This window comes from Glycine soja, chromosome 8, assembly GCF_004193775.1.
Source record: "Glycine soja cultivar W05 chromosome 8, ASM419377v2, whole genome shotgun sequence".
Classification (NCBI taxonomy): Eukaryota; Viridiplantae; Streptophyta; class Magnoliopsida; order Fabales; family Fabaceae; genus Glycine; species Glycine soja.
The window spans coordinates 126,044-144,178 of record NC_041009.1 but is presented as its reverse complement, the minus strand read 5'-3'; the positions used below and the strand labels follow the sequence as shown (position 1 = coordinate 144,178).

At 34.8% G+C, this 18,135-nt stretch overlaps 3 protein-coding genes across 6 annotated transcripts; all 3 read right to left on the bottom strand.

The window, feature by feature from the left end:
• Positions 1-3,162: 3,162 nt before the first annotated feature.
• LOC114420926 (F-box protein At5g39450-like) lies at positions 3,163-6,818 on the bottom strand. 4 transcript variants are annotated; one of them, XM_028386638.1, is made up of 4 exons: positions 6,716-6,800; positions 6,572-6,631; positions 4,554-6,461; positions 3,163-3,505 (listed from the first exon to the last, which is right to left on the bottom strand). In XM_028386638.1, the coding sequence occupies exons 3-4, from the start codon at positions 6,413-6,415 to the stop codon at positions 3,502-3,504; spliced, it is 1,866 nt and encodes a 621-aa protein (XP_028242439.1). In that variant the 5' UTR covers positions 6,416-6,461; positions 6,572-6,631; positions 6,716-6,800; the 3' UTR covers positions 3,163-3,501. The 4 variants fall into 4 exon arrangements, with proteins under 4 accessions (XP_028242439.1, XP_028242438.1, XP_028242437.1 ...); XM_028386637.1 differs by having other exon boundaries at positions 6,568-6,814; XM_028386636.1 differs by having other exon boundaries at positions 6,572-6,814.
• A 940-nt stretch (positions 6,819-7,758) lies between these two features.
• LOC114422041 (protein CHROMATIN REMODELING 24-like) lies at positions 7,759-15,582 on the bottom strand. Its single transcript, XM_028388217.1, has 25 exons — positions 15,360-15,582; positions 15,198-15,284; positions 15,034-15,108; positions 14,838-14,948; positions 14,666-14,755; positions 13,968-14,584; positions 13,752-13,882; positions 13,592-13,646; positions 13,140-13,268; positions 12,452-12,559; positions 12,249-12,304; positions 12,085-12,175; positions 11,651-11,788; positions 11,479-11,556; positions 11,162-11,368; positions 11,014-11,085; positions 10,657-10,737; positions 10,459-10,577; positions 9,794-9,905; positions 9,508-9,576; positions 9,320-9,414; positions 8,818-8,946; positions 8,634-8,696; positions 8,411-8,543; positions 7,759-8,110 (listed from the first exon to the last, which is right to left on the bottom strand). Exons 1-25 carry the CDS (start codon positions 15,457-15,459, stop codon positions 7,964-7,966), a joined length of 3,093 nt encoding a protein of 1,030 aa, XP_028244018.1. The 5' UTR covers positions 15,460-15,582; the 3' UTR covers positions 7,759-7,963.
• A 2,067-nt stretch (positions 15,583-17,649) lies between these two features.
• Positions 17,650-18,048, bottom strand: LOC114424704. The gene has a single exon (XM_028391554.1). It carries the CDS (start codon positions 18,046-18,048, stop codon positions 17,650-17,652), a length of 399 nt encoding a protein of 132 aa, XP_028247355.1.
• Positions 18,049-18,135: the final 87 nt, after the last annotated feature.

Here is an 18,135-nt window from a genome sequence, read left to right as displayed (position 1 = left end):
TAAGAATACTATTTACAACAGTCATGAATCAAATTTTTCATCCATTAGTGGAAAATTTTTAACAACAGGAATAAAAACAAAAATTAAATATATATATCATGGATGACTAACATATTTTAGCAAAAAAAATCCTAAAGTACAGTAACTTCTATCGGAAATTGGAACAAATCACGGGGGAGTTAAAAATAAAAATAAAAACAGTGAATCTACCTAAATTTAATTATAGAAAAATTGTTCTGAAAATAAAATTATAGAAAATTGTTTATTTCTTTTCGTACGTAAATTTTTTTTATTTGATAATTTAATTTCTTCATTTTTTACATTTTATAATTTTCAACTTTGCAATTTGCATTAGACCACACAACTTACCTTACGGGTCCAACGAAGTCTGTATAGCAACGCCATAAAGGATCAGGTACATGATGTCGTTTCGCTTGCTTGTTTGATTTTTTTTTCTTGAATAAAAGAGAAAGATCAAGGTGGGATACGAAAATCGATGAAAGCAAGCAAAAGATGAGAAAGGAATAATTAACCACAAGTGTTAAATCCAATGGAAGGAAATGTTTCTGGGAAAGTGAGTATTATTAATTAGTACTACGTGGACAAGCCATTTGAAGAGTTTTTTTAACAATACTATCATGCTCACTTCACATCCTCTTTTCGATATATATATATATATATATACACTTTTTTTCATTAGGTTTTGGGAAGATGTTTGGCTTGGGGAGCAATCCTTGGCAAGTTTATTTCTTCCTTAATTCCAATAATAAAAATTTGGTGATGGGTACCTTGGGGGAGTGGGTGGAGATGGAATTTTTTATGGAGGAGGGAGTGGTTTGTGTGGGAAGAAAGTCAAGCCAACAATTTTTTGGAGTTACTCCAATGTGTAAGTCTCAACTCAAGTGAGAAGTGTGGGTGGAAGACCAAACGGGCATGTATTCGACAAAATCGGCAGAGTTATTTCTTCCTCTATTTGCCATAGCCATAATAATGATTTTTTCTCTGCTGTTTGGAATCTCAAAATACCTTCTAAGGTAAACTTTTTGTTGTGGAGGGTAAGGCTCAATTGACTGCCATCACGTGATAATTTGAGGAGGGATATTGTGGAATCAAATGAGGATTTGTTATGTACATTCTGTGTAGTAGAGGAGGAAAATGCGGATCATGTATTCTTGTCTTGCAAAACCATAGAGGCAATCTGGAAATTCTTCTTAGCTGGGGTATCAATGGTGACTGTCTTGCCTTCTAATATTGAACAACACTTTTTTCAACATGTCCTACCAATGGGTTTGTCAAAAGCAAATATTATGTGGAAATACATTTTGGTGTGCTATTATTTGGGTGACTTGGAATTAACAGAAACCAGTGTGTATTCCAAGATATTCGAATATCTAGGGATGACTTCATTCACAAAATTTTGTTTCACAGCTGGTCTTGGTTAACTAGATACCAAGCTGAGTTTAATTTTTCATTTACACAGTGGTCTTCTAATTTCTCAGCTTGTATTTTGGGATATATGTCCTGCAGTGTTGCATGGTTATCTTGAACGTTGTTTTGTTGGGCAGGTGAATGGCACATGTAAGCGTCAAGGATTGAAACCGTGGATGAGGTGCTGATCCAAGATATGTAACTAATGCAGAGGGATGAACGAGTACAGTGGGTCAAGGACCAAAAGGTTATTTAATATTTGAATCTTGTAATTTTCAATATGGTATAACCTTTAGTGGGCTGATATGTTTTTGTTGGGCAATATAAGAAAACTGGATGTAATCTTTGTGGTTATTACTTGTATCGATTGCAGTTTTATATAATATCTTATTTGCTGAGAAAAAAAATCATGAATTTTACTAAATGCATACATTCTAAGACCTCTCTTACTTGTAATATTCCTGTGGAGAGCATTGAGGAACCGTCTCCCAACCAAGGATAACTTGAAGAAGCGCAACATCATTACATTCAATGCTGAATTACTCTGTCCATTTTGCGGCCAACACTATGAATCTGCTCTACATCTGTTCATCCTGTGCCCGGTCACTTATAATATCTGATCTCTGATCATTTCTGGTTTATCAAAGGGAAAGAGGAATGTCTGCATCTTCCAACAGGGAATGGTGGATTGGTTGGTATTGGTGGATGAAATAAAATTCACGGCTTGGTCGTGGCTGTACAATAACCATCCAGAGTTTAATATTTCCTTTGTGCAATGGAGCTCTAACATAGCTGCATGTCGGTGGGTTTGGCACATGCACGTAGGGAACCACGTTTTCTGCTGTGGACTGCATGCTAAGAGGGAGCCAACATTTATGTTTGGTACATAAGATTTATCTCTTATGGGTGGGGTGCAGGGACATAACTTTTTGGTCCTTCATTTGCTTTTGTTTTGTTCATTTATTTTTGCCTTTTGGGGTTATCTAATATTTATATTTTCACTGATATAAATATATCATAACCTTCCATCTAACTTTCGTTACCACTGGTACCTATCTTTAATGATATTTGTTATTCGCTGAAAATAAATAAAAAAAACTAAATGCACACATTCTAAGTAATATTTATATGAATTTTTTAACAAATAATAGGAGAATATATTTATGAGAGAATGTTAGAAATATGTCATTAAAACTTATAGTCAAAAGGTTCAATCTATGCATCAGCATTTATATGGAAGTATATTTATTAGAAGTAATCATCTCCTTAAATAAATCTTAATATCTCAAAAAAATAATTTTTAATTTTCCATTAAGAATAAAATTATTATAGGAATCTCAAACATATTTAAATCTAATTTAATATTCGTATTAAAATTCAAAATTTAAATTGGTAGTCAAACTAAAACTAATAGTATTAGAAAAAAAAGTTCAAACCTATGAAATTATGTAATTTTCAATAAAGTGAAGTTAATAGGAAAATATGTTTAAAAGAGTGTTATTAACATTTCTCAACGCACATATTCAGGAAGAAAAACAAACCAAGATGCTATAGTGGTAAAAAAAAAGAAAAAGTTAAGGAGCGAAAAAATATATTTTGCCTTAATTTGTTATTATGTGAAGGTTTTAGATGGGTAGTGACAAAAAGTGTCTACATGCGACAGTCTGTGATTTTATGTGCTATTAAGTTCATAATATGTATCCTGTCTGGGGCACAAGGGCATCTATCATGCAATTTATATCAAATGTAGATCAAAACTTTATTAGGATGATCTTTTGATGTATATTAGTTTTTAATATTTGTGTAACAAGCAACTGCGTATACAACTGTAGCAGAGAAGCTAATACTTTACTACAAAAATAGCTAATATTACTTTATCTTTGATCTTAAAAAAAGGGCAGTAACAAGAAACCAACAACAAAAAGTGTATTGTGTGACAACCAACAGCAATGCAACTCCAGCAATAAACAACAGCCGCCAAGAAGTTTATGATCCTCTTGTTAAACTGTTATGATAGGAAATAGGGCACAAAATCCATGTAGTGCCAAAACAAAAAATATACCAGTGTTGTCTTTACCTGTCAAAAGAAACACCAAACCTGGCTTATAATTCCCCAATTGGCAAGTAACTAGCAACTAATGTCAATCTTCCGTAGATATTAATGCATACATTTCAAATCTACTACCATTGTATATTTCACAAAGAAAAGCAATGCAACAGGGAATTTTATAAATAAAAGAAGCGTATGAAGTAGTCATATCATATCTAAATAAAGGTTACACTATATTTCATAACACTAATTGACAGAACAGTCCAATGGTTGCAGAGCATACTAGCACTAGCAGATACTGGATATATAAACATATTTCCATCTCTTGTAATTTTTAGTATTCTGTTTACCTCTGTATTACTACTAAATGTGAATTTACCTAGTTTGTGAAGATTATAGTCAAATATAGATACTATGCAATAACGTGGTGTCAATTAATGCAACATCTATAAAGGCAAAAAAAAAATTATTCACTTAAAATGCCCTTAGGCAGGACATTTTTATATGTCCATAACTGAGGTGAAGCCTAAGAAAGTATACAAGTTTTTCAGCACAGACTCATTTGTTTTCAGGGCATCACAAGAATTTCCATTTATTTACCAGACACAGAATCACGAATAAACTTTGTTTTCTCTTTAGTTCCATAATCATATTAACTCTCATATATTAACCATAAAAAAAGGTTTCAGTAACTAATTTTTTTATGTTGCCAAATTGGATAGTGACACTTATTGGAGAGACAAAACTAGAGTGATTTTATGTAAGTCCTTCAAATAACAAGACCAAAATGTCCCAAATCCAACCTAAATACCTAATAGGAATTATTTGTCACCAGTTCATACATCATTATAACTTCTGTGCAAAATACTTCTTCCCAGTCAGATACATTACTGCTATACTAAAATTGTTGAGAGTAATCATAAAAAACAGGTGTGATATCTATTAAGCTACCTAACACAATAAATATCTCCATCAATATCTTAGTCATAGCAAATCATCAAGCAAGGAGGATATATCATGATTGAGGGGAAATTTTAAAATATAGAAGATGATGCATTTCAGGGTTAAGTCAAACCTTGGTGAAGGCGACCAAGTGGAAGCACCAGGAAAGCCTGTAAACACATTTGAGTAGGACTTGGTCAAATATGAAAAATTGTTGATGGGAGGCAGAGAAGGTATTCTTTCTCCTTTCTTCAAAAGATCTTGCAAGTCAAGTCTCTGCAAAGTCAAGACAGCCCTAGTGTCCTTCCAAACAAAGGCAAGGACACCATTTTGAAATACAAAGAGGGAACCGGGCTTTGATCCAGGGTATCTGAACCCATATCCATTTGAAATACCCTCTCCTGTAAAAACATGTTTGATATCCACTGACAAGGAGTCTTTATTGATGTCCCAGGGAAAGGGATCAGATGAAGGCTCATTGACATCCACTATAAACATTGCTGAACCATTAGGATGCAAGCCATAGTGAGTGCCTTCCAATATTTTTGTTGCAATAAGAAGCTGTTGTTCCTGGGACTCCTCATAAGAGAGCAGAAGAAAGAATAGAGCTTTTCCAGGCTTGTCTTCAGAAGGTTTTCCAGGAGGCCAACCAAAAGTTCCTCCCCACAAACCCGCATAAATTTGGTCCGCTGAGGGAACTTGCAAGGGCATCTTGTAAAGTGCAAACCAAGTATCAGGCATATTTGGCCATGCTCGATAAGAAGATAATTTTACAGTTGATGCCTTTAATGATAGCTCTATTGCATCACTTGATCTAAGAAAGTCTTCAAGCCGCGCATGCTTTATCTCACGTCTTGTGGTAAGCTTCTTGAAAATTGCATGACTCTCGTTTATTGAACTAGATCTTCCAACAATCTGTTTAAAGCTACCCCAGAGATATCCACCAAGACTTTTTTTCTTGGTGAATTGTGTGTGACCATCCTCCTTGCTCAGAAGATCAGAGATATCCTTTGACCAGTTACAACTCTTTCTTATGTCATCCAGCTCTAATTGCACCGGACCAACTGTCCCTTGAGAAATTTCCTCATTGTCAATCTGACCATTACCAAAGTTGTTCATTTGACAAAAGACTTCTCTTCTTTCCTTCAAGAGCACAAAATCTTTCTGAAAATTGTCACAATCATCTCTCAACCTAGGAAACAACGGTCCAGCGGCTACACTAGGAACCTCTTGTCGAACTAGGCTGATAGTGACCTCAAGCAACTTTCTTCTATCACTAAAAGCTAACTTGCTGAAGGGAACCATTTCCTCATCATTTCCACCCACCTTTTGTAACCTAGAAAGCTCCCTGTTTGACCTACAAACCTCTCCTGATACCGTCCCACCCGAGTCATCCAAGCTCCTACTCTGCAACAAATTAATACCATAATTTTGTTCCCTAGGTTCAACCTCAAGCAACAGCACATTGCAAGATTCATCTATATACTTGACCGAGCCACGATAAACATAGTCCATCCCCTCTTCCCTTCCATGGAGAAAAAAGGTAGCTGAACCATCAAAATCACCAATAACCTCAAACACAGATGACCATTGGATAGGACCATCTTGAATCCCTAATGGACCAAGCTCCTGAGGAATTATCCGGCAGCCGACAACCGAAACAAAACCAGGCATGACATAGACAAGGTTACCAAGCTCAGGGTTCTGATGAACCCATATCCCAAGCAATGGTTTAACACTCAAAAGGAAACGGCAAAGTGCCTGGTAAGATGAGACACCCTCTCTCCACTCAACAAGGTCTTTTTGGGGCACCACTCCCACCATGTAACACTGAGGGAACCACACTTTTTCAGAGGATGAAAGAGCATAGAGACTCTTGCAGCAGAGGCTGAGATTGCAAACATCTCTGGGCAAGAGGAACCGTGACACCATGCCAAACACATCATCGGGTAGACACAGCAGAAAGTTCGGATCACAGGGTTCAGGTGACAACATAATTTGATGGTGAAGAATTGGACTGAACTACAATTGTATGTGTGAGCTACATACACACACAACAGAACACATAAATGGTGAATCTGCCAAGCCAAGTGATGTTCAATTATAGAGTCTAAGTCTAACAAATGTTAAATGACAGAGACGCATACCTACCTTAAATGATGAATTGGGTTGTTACGATGTGCGAAATTCTCTTGATTGTGAAACGCGTTTCTGGTGGAAAAGAAAATTAAACGCAGAATTCCATAGGAAGAAAGAGATTAAGAAGAAACAAGGAGGTAAGTCAAGTCAACCCACTAGTCTAAACTGTGCCTAACACTTCACCTTCTGTGTCGTGTGTCATCAGAACAGGAACATACGTGTTGCGTAAACAATCACTTTTTTCTTCTCCTTTTATGCTTCTTCTGATAAATAAGAATCAATGTGCAAAAGTTTTTCACGTTAGTTATTCATTGCCTGTCATCTTTTGTTCCTGTCAGTTATTTTAAATTTATATGTAAAAAATATATATACAAAACTATTACGTATATTTAAAAACCATAATTAAATTGAGCAAAATTAGAAAAAAAATATTTAAAATAATAAAAATTACATACACAGTTAATTTTGAAATTTTCAAAATTTTAAAAATTACTTAATGTTTGTCTGAATTTCGTGGCTTTCGTTGACTTTTTATAATTTAATATAGAATATAGGATACTAATAAATAAGAGATATAAATTAAATAAAATTTAAATAATTTATATAATCCAATGGTTGATGAATGATTGTAAAATATTTTGATTTGGTAAACTTATAGATTAAGTAAACATAATGTAAAAAGTATTTTTTAGGTGGGTTAAGATGCAAATTATGTTATCATTTTGGACAATTTTTTTTAATAGACATTTCATAACTAGTTTTTTAAATGGGTCAAATTTTATATTTTAAAACTTAATTTTCTGTTTTTTAAAATTATTTTTATTTAATGCAGGTTGGCCCGCTAAGTCACAGGCTATGCGAAGCGGGTGTCCGTTTGAAACACGAGCTTCACGGGGATGAATTTTGTGATTTGCAAGTTTCATGGGTTGCGAACTTACCCACATGTCCAGCTATAAACACTAAGTGTTTGTAAGAATTTATGATAAACTCGAATTCAATAAAATAGCATATGACTAAGCTCTTTTAGTTTATTCTAATGAATTCCACCATCGAAATTACTGTATAAATCTCAATATAATAAAAACTTATTGAATAAAGACTTGATTAAATTAAACACCTAAACACGTCGACAGATGGTATATTTCAGTACATTCCACCCTTTTCTTTCGATCAACCTAAAATTAAAAACGAGAACCAACGAAACAGAAAACCATCCAAATCTACTAATATTCGTAGTAACCTTACGAAATAAGTTTCACGGTATCGGTAAAAGTAAAATTGTCAAATTGGAAGGGGCATCAACATTCAACATCCGTTGAAATTCAGACAAAACCATATTTTCCTTTGAGCAATCATACGGGGATAATAGTTCTGATAATTTTATATTTTCTATGAATAATCTATCTATACATTCAACACCCGTTGAAATTCAGTAGTAAAATCATCCAAATCAACCACATTTCTTTCTTCCCTCTTCAGTTCAGCGAGCTCTAAATTCAACTCGGCAAGCCGTTTCTGTAGTTTCTCGCCCTTGTCAGGTAATTTAGAAGCCTGAAAAAGGTTAAACGGATATACTTAAATCAGTTCACTGTATATTGATTTCAGTATGAGGAATGCGACACCACTATTCTATTTCTATGGTTGGTTCTTGAAATGTTATTTTGGTTCCATACTTGACTTAGTCCTATAAACTACCTAATAAAACCTAGTGACAAAGAATGATTTTTTTAGGTATAGAGCACAGGTATTCTCTACCGGACAATCTTATTCAAACTCGGTAAGACCACTACGTGACCAAAAATGATAATTATAGAGAATAATATTCAGATACCATTTAAGAGAAAAACATACCATATTTGAGAGTGTTTGAGAGATACTCTTAATTTTATCCTTGATTTCTGACTCGGTCAATTTACCAGCACTGCTAGGAGAAGAACCTTTTTTGCTTAACCTGACATCCTTAGGATTAAATGCAAACTCCGGGCTGGTTTAAAGCAAAAAAATGGAATAAAAAAATCAATCAGAATCAAAAACATCCTTTAGTTTCTAAAAAGTAGTGAAATGAGCATCATACCCATAAGCAGCATGCTCATTTGAAGGTGATCTGGAAGTTCCAACATATTTGGCCCCATGATTCCTGCAACCATTGTATTAATGGAGCTTTAGGTATGATAAAGCAATTGGTAAACATAAATAGTAATTAGTTAATTACACACTGGCGCTAAAGTATGACCATGCCCGCAACCACAAAGCATTACCTTGTAACTTCATCATCCTCAGGATCAGTTCGAACTGGCGCTGTCTTGGAAAAGAGTAAACTGTGGTGACTAACTCCAGCTATGCTGTGACTTTTCAAAAACTCTAGATGTGCTCTGAAAGAGTCATCACTACACAAAATACAAATACTCCTTAAGATAAAAATCAGCAGATTGAGTTCGATTTTTGAGTTAAAGTTTGTTTGTCTCGACTTATTTTAAAGGAATAATTACTTATTTTTACCAGATTCCATAAAGTATTTATATATATATATATATATAAGATTATTTTTTCTGAAAAAGAAAAGCAGTTCCTGAATACACTATAGTATGTCACATTATTAAAATTTCAATGTATATCACCGTTATATTAATTTAAGTAAATTGAACAAGACAGTATAAAGAACCGATGCATATCACCGTAAGTAAGAAAAGCTAAAGCACGTGTTAAGGTTAAAAAAAGTAAATTATACCAAAACACAATTTCAAATTTTAGACTCATTACACTGTATGTTGACGATCGTGCTCCTCATTCAATTGCCTTTGGGTAACAGATACATCAAATCCTTCTTTTGGAAGGCTAAAAAGCTCCCTAAGATCCTGCAAAGGATGAATGGAAGATTACACCAAATCACAACTTTTTTGAAGATGTGTGCATTTCTCAACCAATAATACATCCCACTAAACTTGTACCTGCTGGCTAAAGTACCGAATTTGTTCTTTATGTTCAGTAGCAGTTTTGAATAATCCTCCCTTGTATACCTATAAAATATGCAATTTGAGTGTAAAAAAAGCCAATCAATGTCTAAATCGCATATTTTTTGCCCATGTAGTTCAATCAAAACTATGACATACATACCCACACCACACATACATACAAACTTCGTTACGTGTTTCTGCATACATACACACACGTGTATGTATGTACATTGCATTGGTGTATGTATGTACAAAAACAATGGAAAAGGAAAAAAATTACCTGCTTCCTGTAGATCTTTTCTTCAACAGTTCCGCATGTCATCAGTCTATATACCAGAACATCTTTCTTTTGACCAATTCGATATGCCCGGTCAACACTTTGATTATCCGTACTGGTAGAAACAAAATATTATAGTGCTTAACAAGTAACATAAGAAAATACCTCCCTCAATGAAGGACTCAAATTGCAAATTATAAGAAAGAAATACAGCAGATCTGGGCAACTAACACTAACTTAATCTACAGCCAGATGCATAATAGCTTAATCTCAATCATATGACTAATATACAAAACGATCAAATGTAAAACAAGAAACAAAATAATCATGGCATAAAAAGGACAGCAACGGAAGGTCTAAAGAGAGGATGTGGGTTATACTTATAGTATTTAGATTTATAGCCACTTTCACTCTCCTGAGGAACAAAATGACATAATTTCTAAATTATCATTCAAGAACAATGAACAACATTCGCAAATATCACTTAAAAAAGATTAAATAAAAGATCTACTTTCATCATTTTACATTACACTGTTTTAAAACAATCTTCTCAAACATAATAGGATTAGTAAAACTGGAAAAATGGTAAAAAAAAAAAGTTTTAGCAACAGGCAGTTAACGATGTATATAGACATATAGTCAAGGGAAAGGAATACTTTAAGATGTACCTTGGGTTCCAAGCAGGATCAACTACAATCACACGATCTGCTCTTGTAAGTGTTAGTCCTAAACCGCCAACCTGAGATGTCAAGAGAAATATAGGAGCTCCAAAACCTTCTTGGAAATCCTGAAATCAAAACAGCAGGTGTCATAAGACAGAAAAACATTTTACGAAGGTTACTAAGTTAACCATGCAAAGCACTTACGTTAACAATCTTTAGTCTGTCAGTGGCTTTTGTGGTGCCATCAATTCGTAAAAAGTCATAACCTTCAGATACTAGGCATTCCTATAATCAAGCAGTAGAAAATCCTTAAATCAACTTTCATAGAAAGCATACAACAAAAGAATGGCAAGGAATTAAGAGGAAAACTTTGAACATCCTCCTACAAATACCTAACAATCATTCAAACTTTTAAAAGTTTATAAAATTACTTTCTATGCATTTCCATTCCAGCTAAGACAATGCACTCACATACATGGAACAGTTGAGCAAATGTTTGACTATTCCATGGTTCACATACAAAATAATTGAAAAACATTAGGAAATAGTTTCTAAACCAACCTGAATAAGATTAAGCATCTTGCGAGTCTGAGAAAATATAAGCACACAATGCCCTTCTGGGATCAAATTATCCTACAGCACAGAATATGAACTGTGATATTAAGCAAAGAAGTAAAACCAGTATATAAACCCCATGATCAGCACTTACCAATAATGACATAATGAAGGAAATTTTGCATGACACATCTTGCTCATCTTTAAACTTATCTGTGCCTGCAACATCTGCTATGTGCATTGCCAATTTTTCTGCAACATTTGCCTCTTCTGGCTTTAGCATTGAGTCCATCCCTTCCAACACATCCTCCGCAGCTCGCTTTGTCAACAAAAGTGGATGATCGCATATTTTCTTCAAAATCTGATGTGTAAAGATTTCCAAAAGATGAAGGCATAGTGAAATAAGAGGGAAAACAAAATATAAGAACACAGCAAGAAAGAGTGTAGCATAAATAATATGACAAAAATTACCGTAAGGGCAGCCAGTGGTGAGCCATCAAATGCTGAGAGAACAATCTCACTCTTCAAGAATGCTTCATACAGATGCCGCTACATGAAATAGAAATAAACCATAGTTATCAGAATATGCTAAAAGTAACCTCATAAAATAAAATGAAAAACAACAAAGAATTGCATATTTAACCTGAACACTGGTCAGTCGAAGCCACACAATGATCTCCTGTTTCTGAGAAAGTTTTGCAGTTGTTTTCTCATCATCTTGATTGAAAACCTCACTCTTCAAACGTCTCAAAAAGTAAGGATGAATACGATCTCTTAGTTCCTAGTGAAAAAGGAGCAGTTATAACACTTAAGTCAAAGCAAAATTTGCTATTAATTGATGATCAGAATAGAGAGATCACTGCATAGGTACATATTACAATCAAATGCATTATATAATGATTAATCAAGGAACAGCTTAAAGTGGAAGAATAGAAAGCATATCTAATCACATTCATATACTTTTAATTAATTGTATGTATTATCATGTGAGCTCAAGATCAAAACCAATGCTGTTTGCCATCCAAAGCCAAAGGCTAAGTCACACAAACTAGATTTTAAAAAACAAATAATCCTTACCTTTGCTACAGATGAACCAACACGCTTCTCCCTGTCAGAAGCATGCTTGTCATTTCCACGAAGTATGGGATTTTCAAATCTTTCTTTGAACCTGAGATATTCAAATCTTTTAAGTTATGATAACCTTAACTAAATTAAGAATGTAGCCTGAAAATTATTATTACCATTTGTGGTCACCAAGCAACTCTGGGCAACAGAAATTGAACAATGCCCACAACTCCTGTTAGGAAGTTTTAAGAATGAAAACCATTAAACAAGGTAGAATAATCTAAATTTCAATCATTACTACAAAAAAAGCAAAGCAAAAACACCGTGTTAAAAAACCATTAATTGATGATTATAAACAAGACTGTTTACATCAAAATACCTTCAGGTTATTTTGCAAAGGAGTGCCGCTAATGATAATGCGATGAGCACTTGGTATTTCAAGCAAACTTTTAGCCCTTTGTGTGCTTGGGTTCTTTATAAGGTGTCCCTAAAGTTAAGAACATTTTGAAAACAAGAAAAAATTAAAGCCTTTTACAATATATTTATATAAGTGTTTAAATTCATTGTCATTTAATTGAAATTTCAGCACACTACTGAATGAACAACATCATCAGATACTCTTAAGCAGTCCCATAACTATTCCAGTATTCCTACTTGTTAAATATGCAGAAAGAAATTTATAAGGCGATCTTATTACTTAAGCATAGCAAATAATACTACACAAGTCAAATTTCACACTGAATTTTTGGACCCCATTATTAATGACATAATATTTTGTATGTCTAGCTATTATAAACAATACAGCACAGCATGTACAAGTACAACACATTTATACATTTGTTGTTTCTGCATTAATGATTTCCAAAAAATTTCAATGAATAAGAGTGTGTTGTTAGCATTTCTTTTCAACCAAATGTATACACTTTTCTGAAGTAATCCGTTTCATTGATCATCTAAAAAATACAAGATCCAAAAACTACTGAGGAAAAGGTAAATGGACTGCAAGTAGTAGACACACCAAGTACCCAACATTAAATAGGTTTTAAATAAAACAAACCGATCCTTACCTCATCAAGTATCATGTAGTCCCATGTTGCGCCTTCTTCATTATCCTCATCATCAAAATAATTATTCCCCTGTAAGGACTTAGAATTGTTGCGGACAATATCATATGTTGTGAGAAGAACTCCATTGTCCTAGAAGGAGACATGAGAATAGAGTTGAGGATTGATTGACAGAAGCAAAGAACTCAGGAACATCCAAATACCATCAATTCTCCAGCAATCAATTAAACGTCCACTAAAGGACCAAATTTAAAGTGGTGTTTCCAAAATAAATTGAGGCAGCCAGAACCACCACAAAATAGTTTCCCTTCCAGTTCTTAAGCTCAGTTTTGATTTAGATGCAAAAACATAACATGTTTCTTTATCCTGGCAGTCATGAGGCACGAGCATGAATTTAACTTAAAGGTAATCCAAGTTTAATTCAAAAATTATAAAAAGCAAGAAACGTCTAGAACCTGAAGTATGTACTGAAGTTCATATTCTCTGAGTTTTGTAGAAGTTCCAAAATATCTGCAGAAAAGGACAAATTATTTGTTGCTGCTCTTAAAGCAGAAAAGTTTAAACTTTGCATGTTATAGACAAACCACTCAGATGAATAAAGTCAGGCAGCCTCACTCTCTTGTCTTCTCAGATAGACCCACAGCTGACAACTCTTTGATCCAATGGGGCAATAAAGTTTTGGGGGCTACAATCAACACCCTTCTAATTAAACGAGAATGAAACAGTCCAGCTAGAAAACCACACATCTGCAAGAACCATCCAGCATTGGCAATCATGCACCAGCTATTGCAAAATACAATTTCTCAAGGTTCTATTCATTTATTTCTTTACCTGCATTGTTTTCCCCAAACCCATGTCATCACCCAAGATTCCACCTTTTCCCAGACAATGCAAAGACCAGAGCCACTTCAACCCCTCCCGCTGATGCGGATACAACATTTTCGCAATTTTAGCCTGCAACTTATAAGTCGATCTGGGGCCAGTAAAAGTTATAGAACCATCAGTCTCAGGCTCAAAATGATCCAACTCTTGAACAGAATCATTTGCATCATACTCAATATCATCCCCATCACCATTCTTCGTACCCTCTGACAAGCTCTCCTGTTGTGGAGAAAACGAAGAACCTGCACTCCCAAACTCTGAACCATCATCATCACAATTTTTTTCTCCTCCAACCAGACCTTCAACATGCTTTGGCTTCGGCTTCCTCTCAACCGACAGCAGCTCAAACTTAGAGTTTAGTTCGTTCAAAATATCCGTAATTTCATTCTTGCCCCCGCTCTCCTCAATCTGGATCACCTTTCTCGGTGCAGGAATCGGAGAATCAAGGTCAATGAGTTCATCAAACTTGGACTCGTCAACCGCCACACTTTTGCCTGCATCTTCATGCACAACCTTGCAGAGGCGACGCCGCCCCTGTACTTTCACCTTCGCCTTCTTTTCTTCCTCTGGGAAAAAAAAGGATGCCGATGATTTTAACAACTGTGCTTGATTGCATATTCAAGTGAGGCAGAGAATGTAACACTTACTAGGGGGGAAATTAACCGCGTCGGGTGGAGCTTCTTCTTCTTCATCATCATGAAACTTGATTGGGTCACGTTTCACGTCCGAATTTTGACCTAATAATAATAATCGAGTGAGGCAGATTTTAACGACAGTGCTGATAGCAGATTCAAGTGAAGCAGAAAATATAACACTTACTAGGATTGGAGTTAATCGAAAATTGGGGAATATCGTTTGGTGGAACTTCTTCTTCTTCTTCGTCATCATCATGAAACTTGATTGGTTCGTGTTTCTTGTCCAAGTTTGGCCCTAATAATAATAATAAACGAATGAGGCAGATTTTAACGACGGTGGTGATTGCAGGTTCAAGTGAAGCAGGGAATATAACACTTACTAGGAGTAGAGTTAAGCGAAAATTGGGGAATATCATGGGATGGAGCTTGTTGTTGTTTCTCGTCCGAGCTTAACCCTAATAATAATAAGACGAAGAATGGATTGTGAAAAGTGAGAATAGGCGTGAGGAGGAAAAAGAAAATTAGAGAGAATGAGTTGTAATACCGAATGGAGAATCGAAGTCGGTGATTGCGGAGAACTGGGGGATGTTTTGGTGTTGTTTACGGGTGGAGGCTTTGATCGATTCTTCATCTGCGGAAAAGTAGAGAGTGATTGATTAGGGAAATGGAAAGAGAAAAGTGTAGTAATAGTAAAGAGTAAGGTTACCGAAGGTGGGTTTGGGAGGAGCAGAGTGCTCCTGTAGGAAGCGATAGTGACTGTCGTTGAGGCTCATCGGTTTCTTAGTGCTCTTGTTGTTCTTCGCCATTGTTGCTGTTTCTTCGCTTCTCCAAACAAAACAGGACGCTTTTATTCGCTGGGACTCCTAACCTTCCCGCTTAGTTAGGATATTTGAATTTGAAGGACACATTCTCTTGCTGTTTATTGTCTAATGATGCACTCTCAATCTGGCTCTTTCGAATTTTTATATTTGTGTAAATCTCAATCTTTGGTTAATAAGTTTTACTCATTCTGATAAATTTTAACTATTAGGTAAAAATTATTAAATATATATATATATATATATATATATATATATATATATATATATATATATATATATTAAATATTTGCATGTGTTGAAAATACAGAAGCACTATTTTAAAATTGCTTTTTATGGCATTAGCAGGTTTCGGGTGGTGGGTTGTTTGCAATCGGGTTTTTGCTTCTTTTTTTTTTTTTTGCAATGCTTTCAAAGCAATGCTTGCATCATGTCCAAATTTTTATGTAAAAATTAGTGATTCTCAACTCTAAACAAAACATGCACTTAGTGTTGATGAAAAATCATGGTAGACTGGGTGGTTTTTGGTCACTAGTGTGTTTGTTTCTGTGGTGGACTTGTGAAAACATGAAGTCTGAAATTGCTTCACGGCAAAAGTATGAGTGTTGTTGCTTCTCCAACCTTTGTTTCGGATTATCCCACCGGTCACCCAAACACAGGTTAGTTTAAATACAATGATAATGTGTTATCAATAATCTTCTAATGTTCTAATTGGAGTAAAAGTGAAATGGAAAAAAAGGTATAAAAAAATAAAAGGTTAAAATAAAGAGATATAGAACAAAAAAAATAACAATATATAAGTGATGTTGTTTGGGTACCTTGATGCATATTTACAGCAATTAAATAATTTTTTGTCACAATTAGTTTAATCAATTTATTTATTTACTTAAAATGAATGCTTTATATGTACTGTATTGTTTTTAATGGTAATTATTGTATTTATTGATGCTTTGTAATACATCCTGAAAGCAACACATAAAGGATTGATAATCAAAGATTAGTCAAATGGCCTGCTAGTACTTTACCTTTCGCGAAGGCGTGTTGAATCCTTACCTCTGAATCATGATTTTGAAGGTTTTTAATCTTAGGAATGATATTGTAGATTTGTAGAAATGATGGGTTGGGAGCATTTTTGGCGGATAACAACTTGGGCAGAATGGTCCCCTTATGAGAACAACTTTTGGCTGGTAAGAAGGATAACTTAGTAAGATCATATTTAAAGTTTGTACTTATTTCTTCATGAATATTGAATAGATAAAACCTATTTAAAATTCTGAAAGATAATAAGTGCGTTTAGCTCAATTGCTTGAGCAAATTAAGCAATTTATTATTTTTAGTATTTGTCTTTGATTCTTAACTATTCCTAACATGTAAGTTTATTTCAACAGACAACTTCCGGTAATTCGCACTTCTGGAATCTGGACAGTCTTTCCAGCCACAAAGGAGACCCAATACTTCAATTTAACCGGCAAAGTTTTATTTAAATAATTTTTATTTTTATTGGCACAACAGCATGCATCTCTCTGTTAATGAAATTTATAGTTAGAATACGCCGTGACACAAATCCATTTGTTCGCGTCATTTGGGATTTGTAAAATGCTGTCAACAAACTTACGTACGTTTGTCTTTGTCTCCCACTGTTGCAATCGATATTAAATCTAATTGAATGAAAAACAAGAGAAGAAATATGATTAAAGGGGATATTATAACAAACTCTTGTCACAACCAAATCGAAGAAAGAGAATGGAAATTAACAATCATATAAACTTGTGCTAAAATGAATCATCAAAGAATCAATTAATAACTACGTATCTCAAAGAAGGGGGAAAAATCTACAAAATACGAAGCCAAAATGAGATTCTCGTTGATTCATCAAATTTACATTTCTTTATACAAACCCATGTCAAAACTCTCCTATAAGCTATACAAACACAAAAAAAAAAAAAAGGTTACAGTGAAAACCAACTTGTATTCTGTCATCGAATATGCATAGGACATGCATGCGTCCCTCTCGTATTCCAACATTGGCTATATATATTCTCATGAGGTGCAGATGCATGCATGGAGCCATCATGAAGATGCATGATAGATGTGTATCATAGGGCAACCCAAAAGAGAACATAAACAAAATGTGAAATAAAAAAGGTAAAGGCCATCAAGACTGAGCCATGCAATCCATCATGTTGCCATAGATTTTGCCAATGCCATTTCACTTTCGTGTGAAGCAAAAGATGATGCCCTATTCAACTGATCTCCACCTTTTGCATGAGATGCAACTGCAACCTCCACATCTGCCTTTGCAGCAGGAACCCAATTTCCTACACTTCCTCCACCAAAACTAACTCTACATCCAAAAATCCTTGAGAGGATTCTGTATATGAAAGTGAGCAACCAAAACAGCCATGGTAGGCTAACCAATCCCACCCCAATTTCGGGTATCCAAGATGTTGATGTTTCTGATTCAGGAAGGAGAAGGTATGCCACAAGGCATGCCCCTCCTGCGGCTACAGAGATGAACAAAAGACCAGCTATGATCCATATGAACGTGCGCCCTGAACTAGGATCAGACACAGGCATTTGTGTGTAGAAATAATGATCAAATATTATTCAGGATTTCCTTATCTTTATCTTCATCCATTTTAAGCAATGAAGAGGGGGTTGATG

What these genes read in the sequence shown, in the direction of transcription:
- LOC114424704 (XM_028391554.1), bottom strand. Translation starts at nt 18,048, where the DNA reads ATGCCTGTGTCTGATCCTAGTTCAGGGCGCACGTTCATATGGATCATA.
- LOC114420926 (XM_028386635.1), bottom strand. Translation starts at nt 6,415, where the DNA reads ATGTTGTCACCTGAACCCTGTGATCCGAACTTTCTGCTGTGTCTACCC.
- LOC114422041 (XM_028388217.1), bottom strand. Translation starts at nt 15,459, where the DNA reads ATGGCGAAGAACAACAAGAGCACTAAGAAACCGATGAGCCTCAACGAC. An exon ending in CACCACTGGCTGCCCTTACG is followed by an intron (nt 11,369 to 11,478) that starts GTAATTTTTGTC and finishes TTTACACATCAG; the next exon opens with ATTTTGAAGAAAATATGCGA. An exon ending in AGATGCTTAATCTTATTCAG is followed by an intron (nt 10,738 to 11,013) that starts GTTGGTTTAGAA and finishes GCTTGATTATAG; the next exon opens with GAATGCCTAGTATCTGAAGG.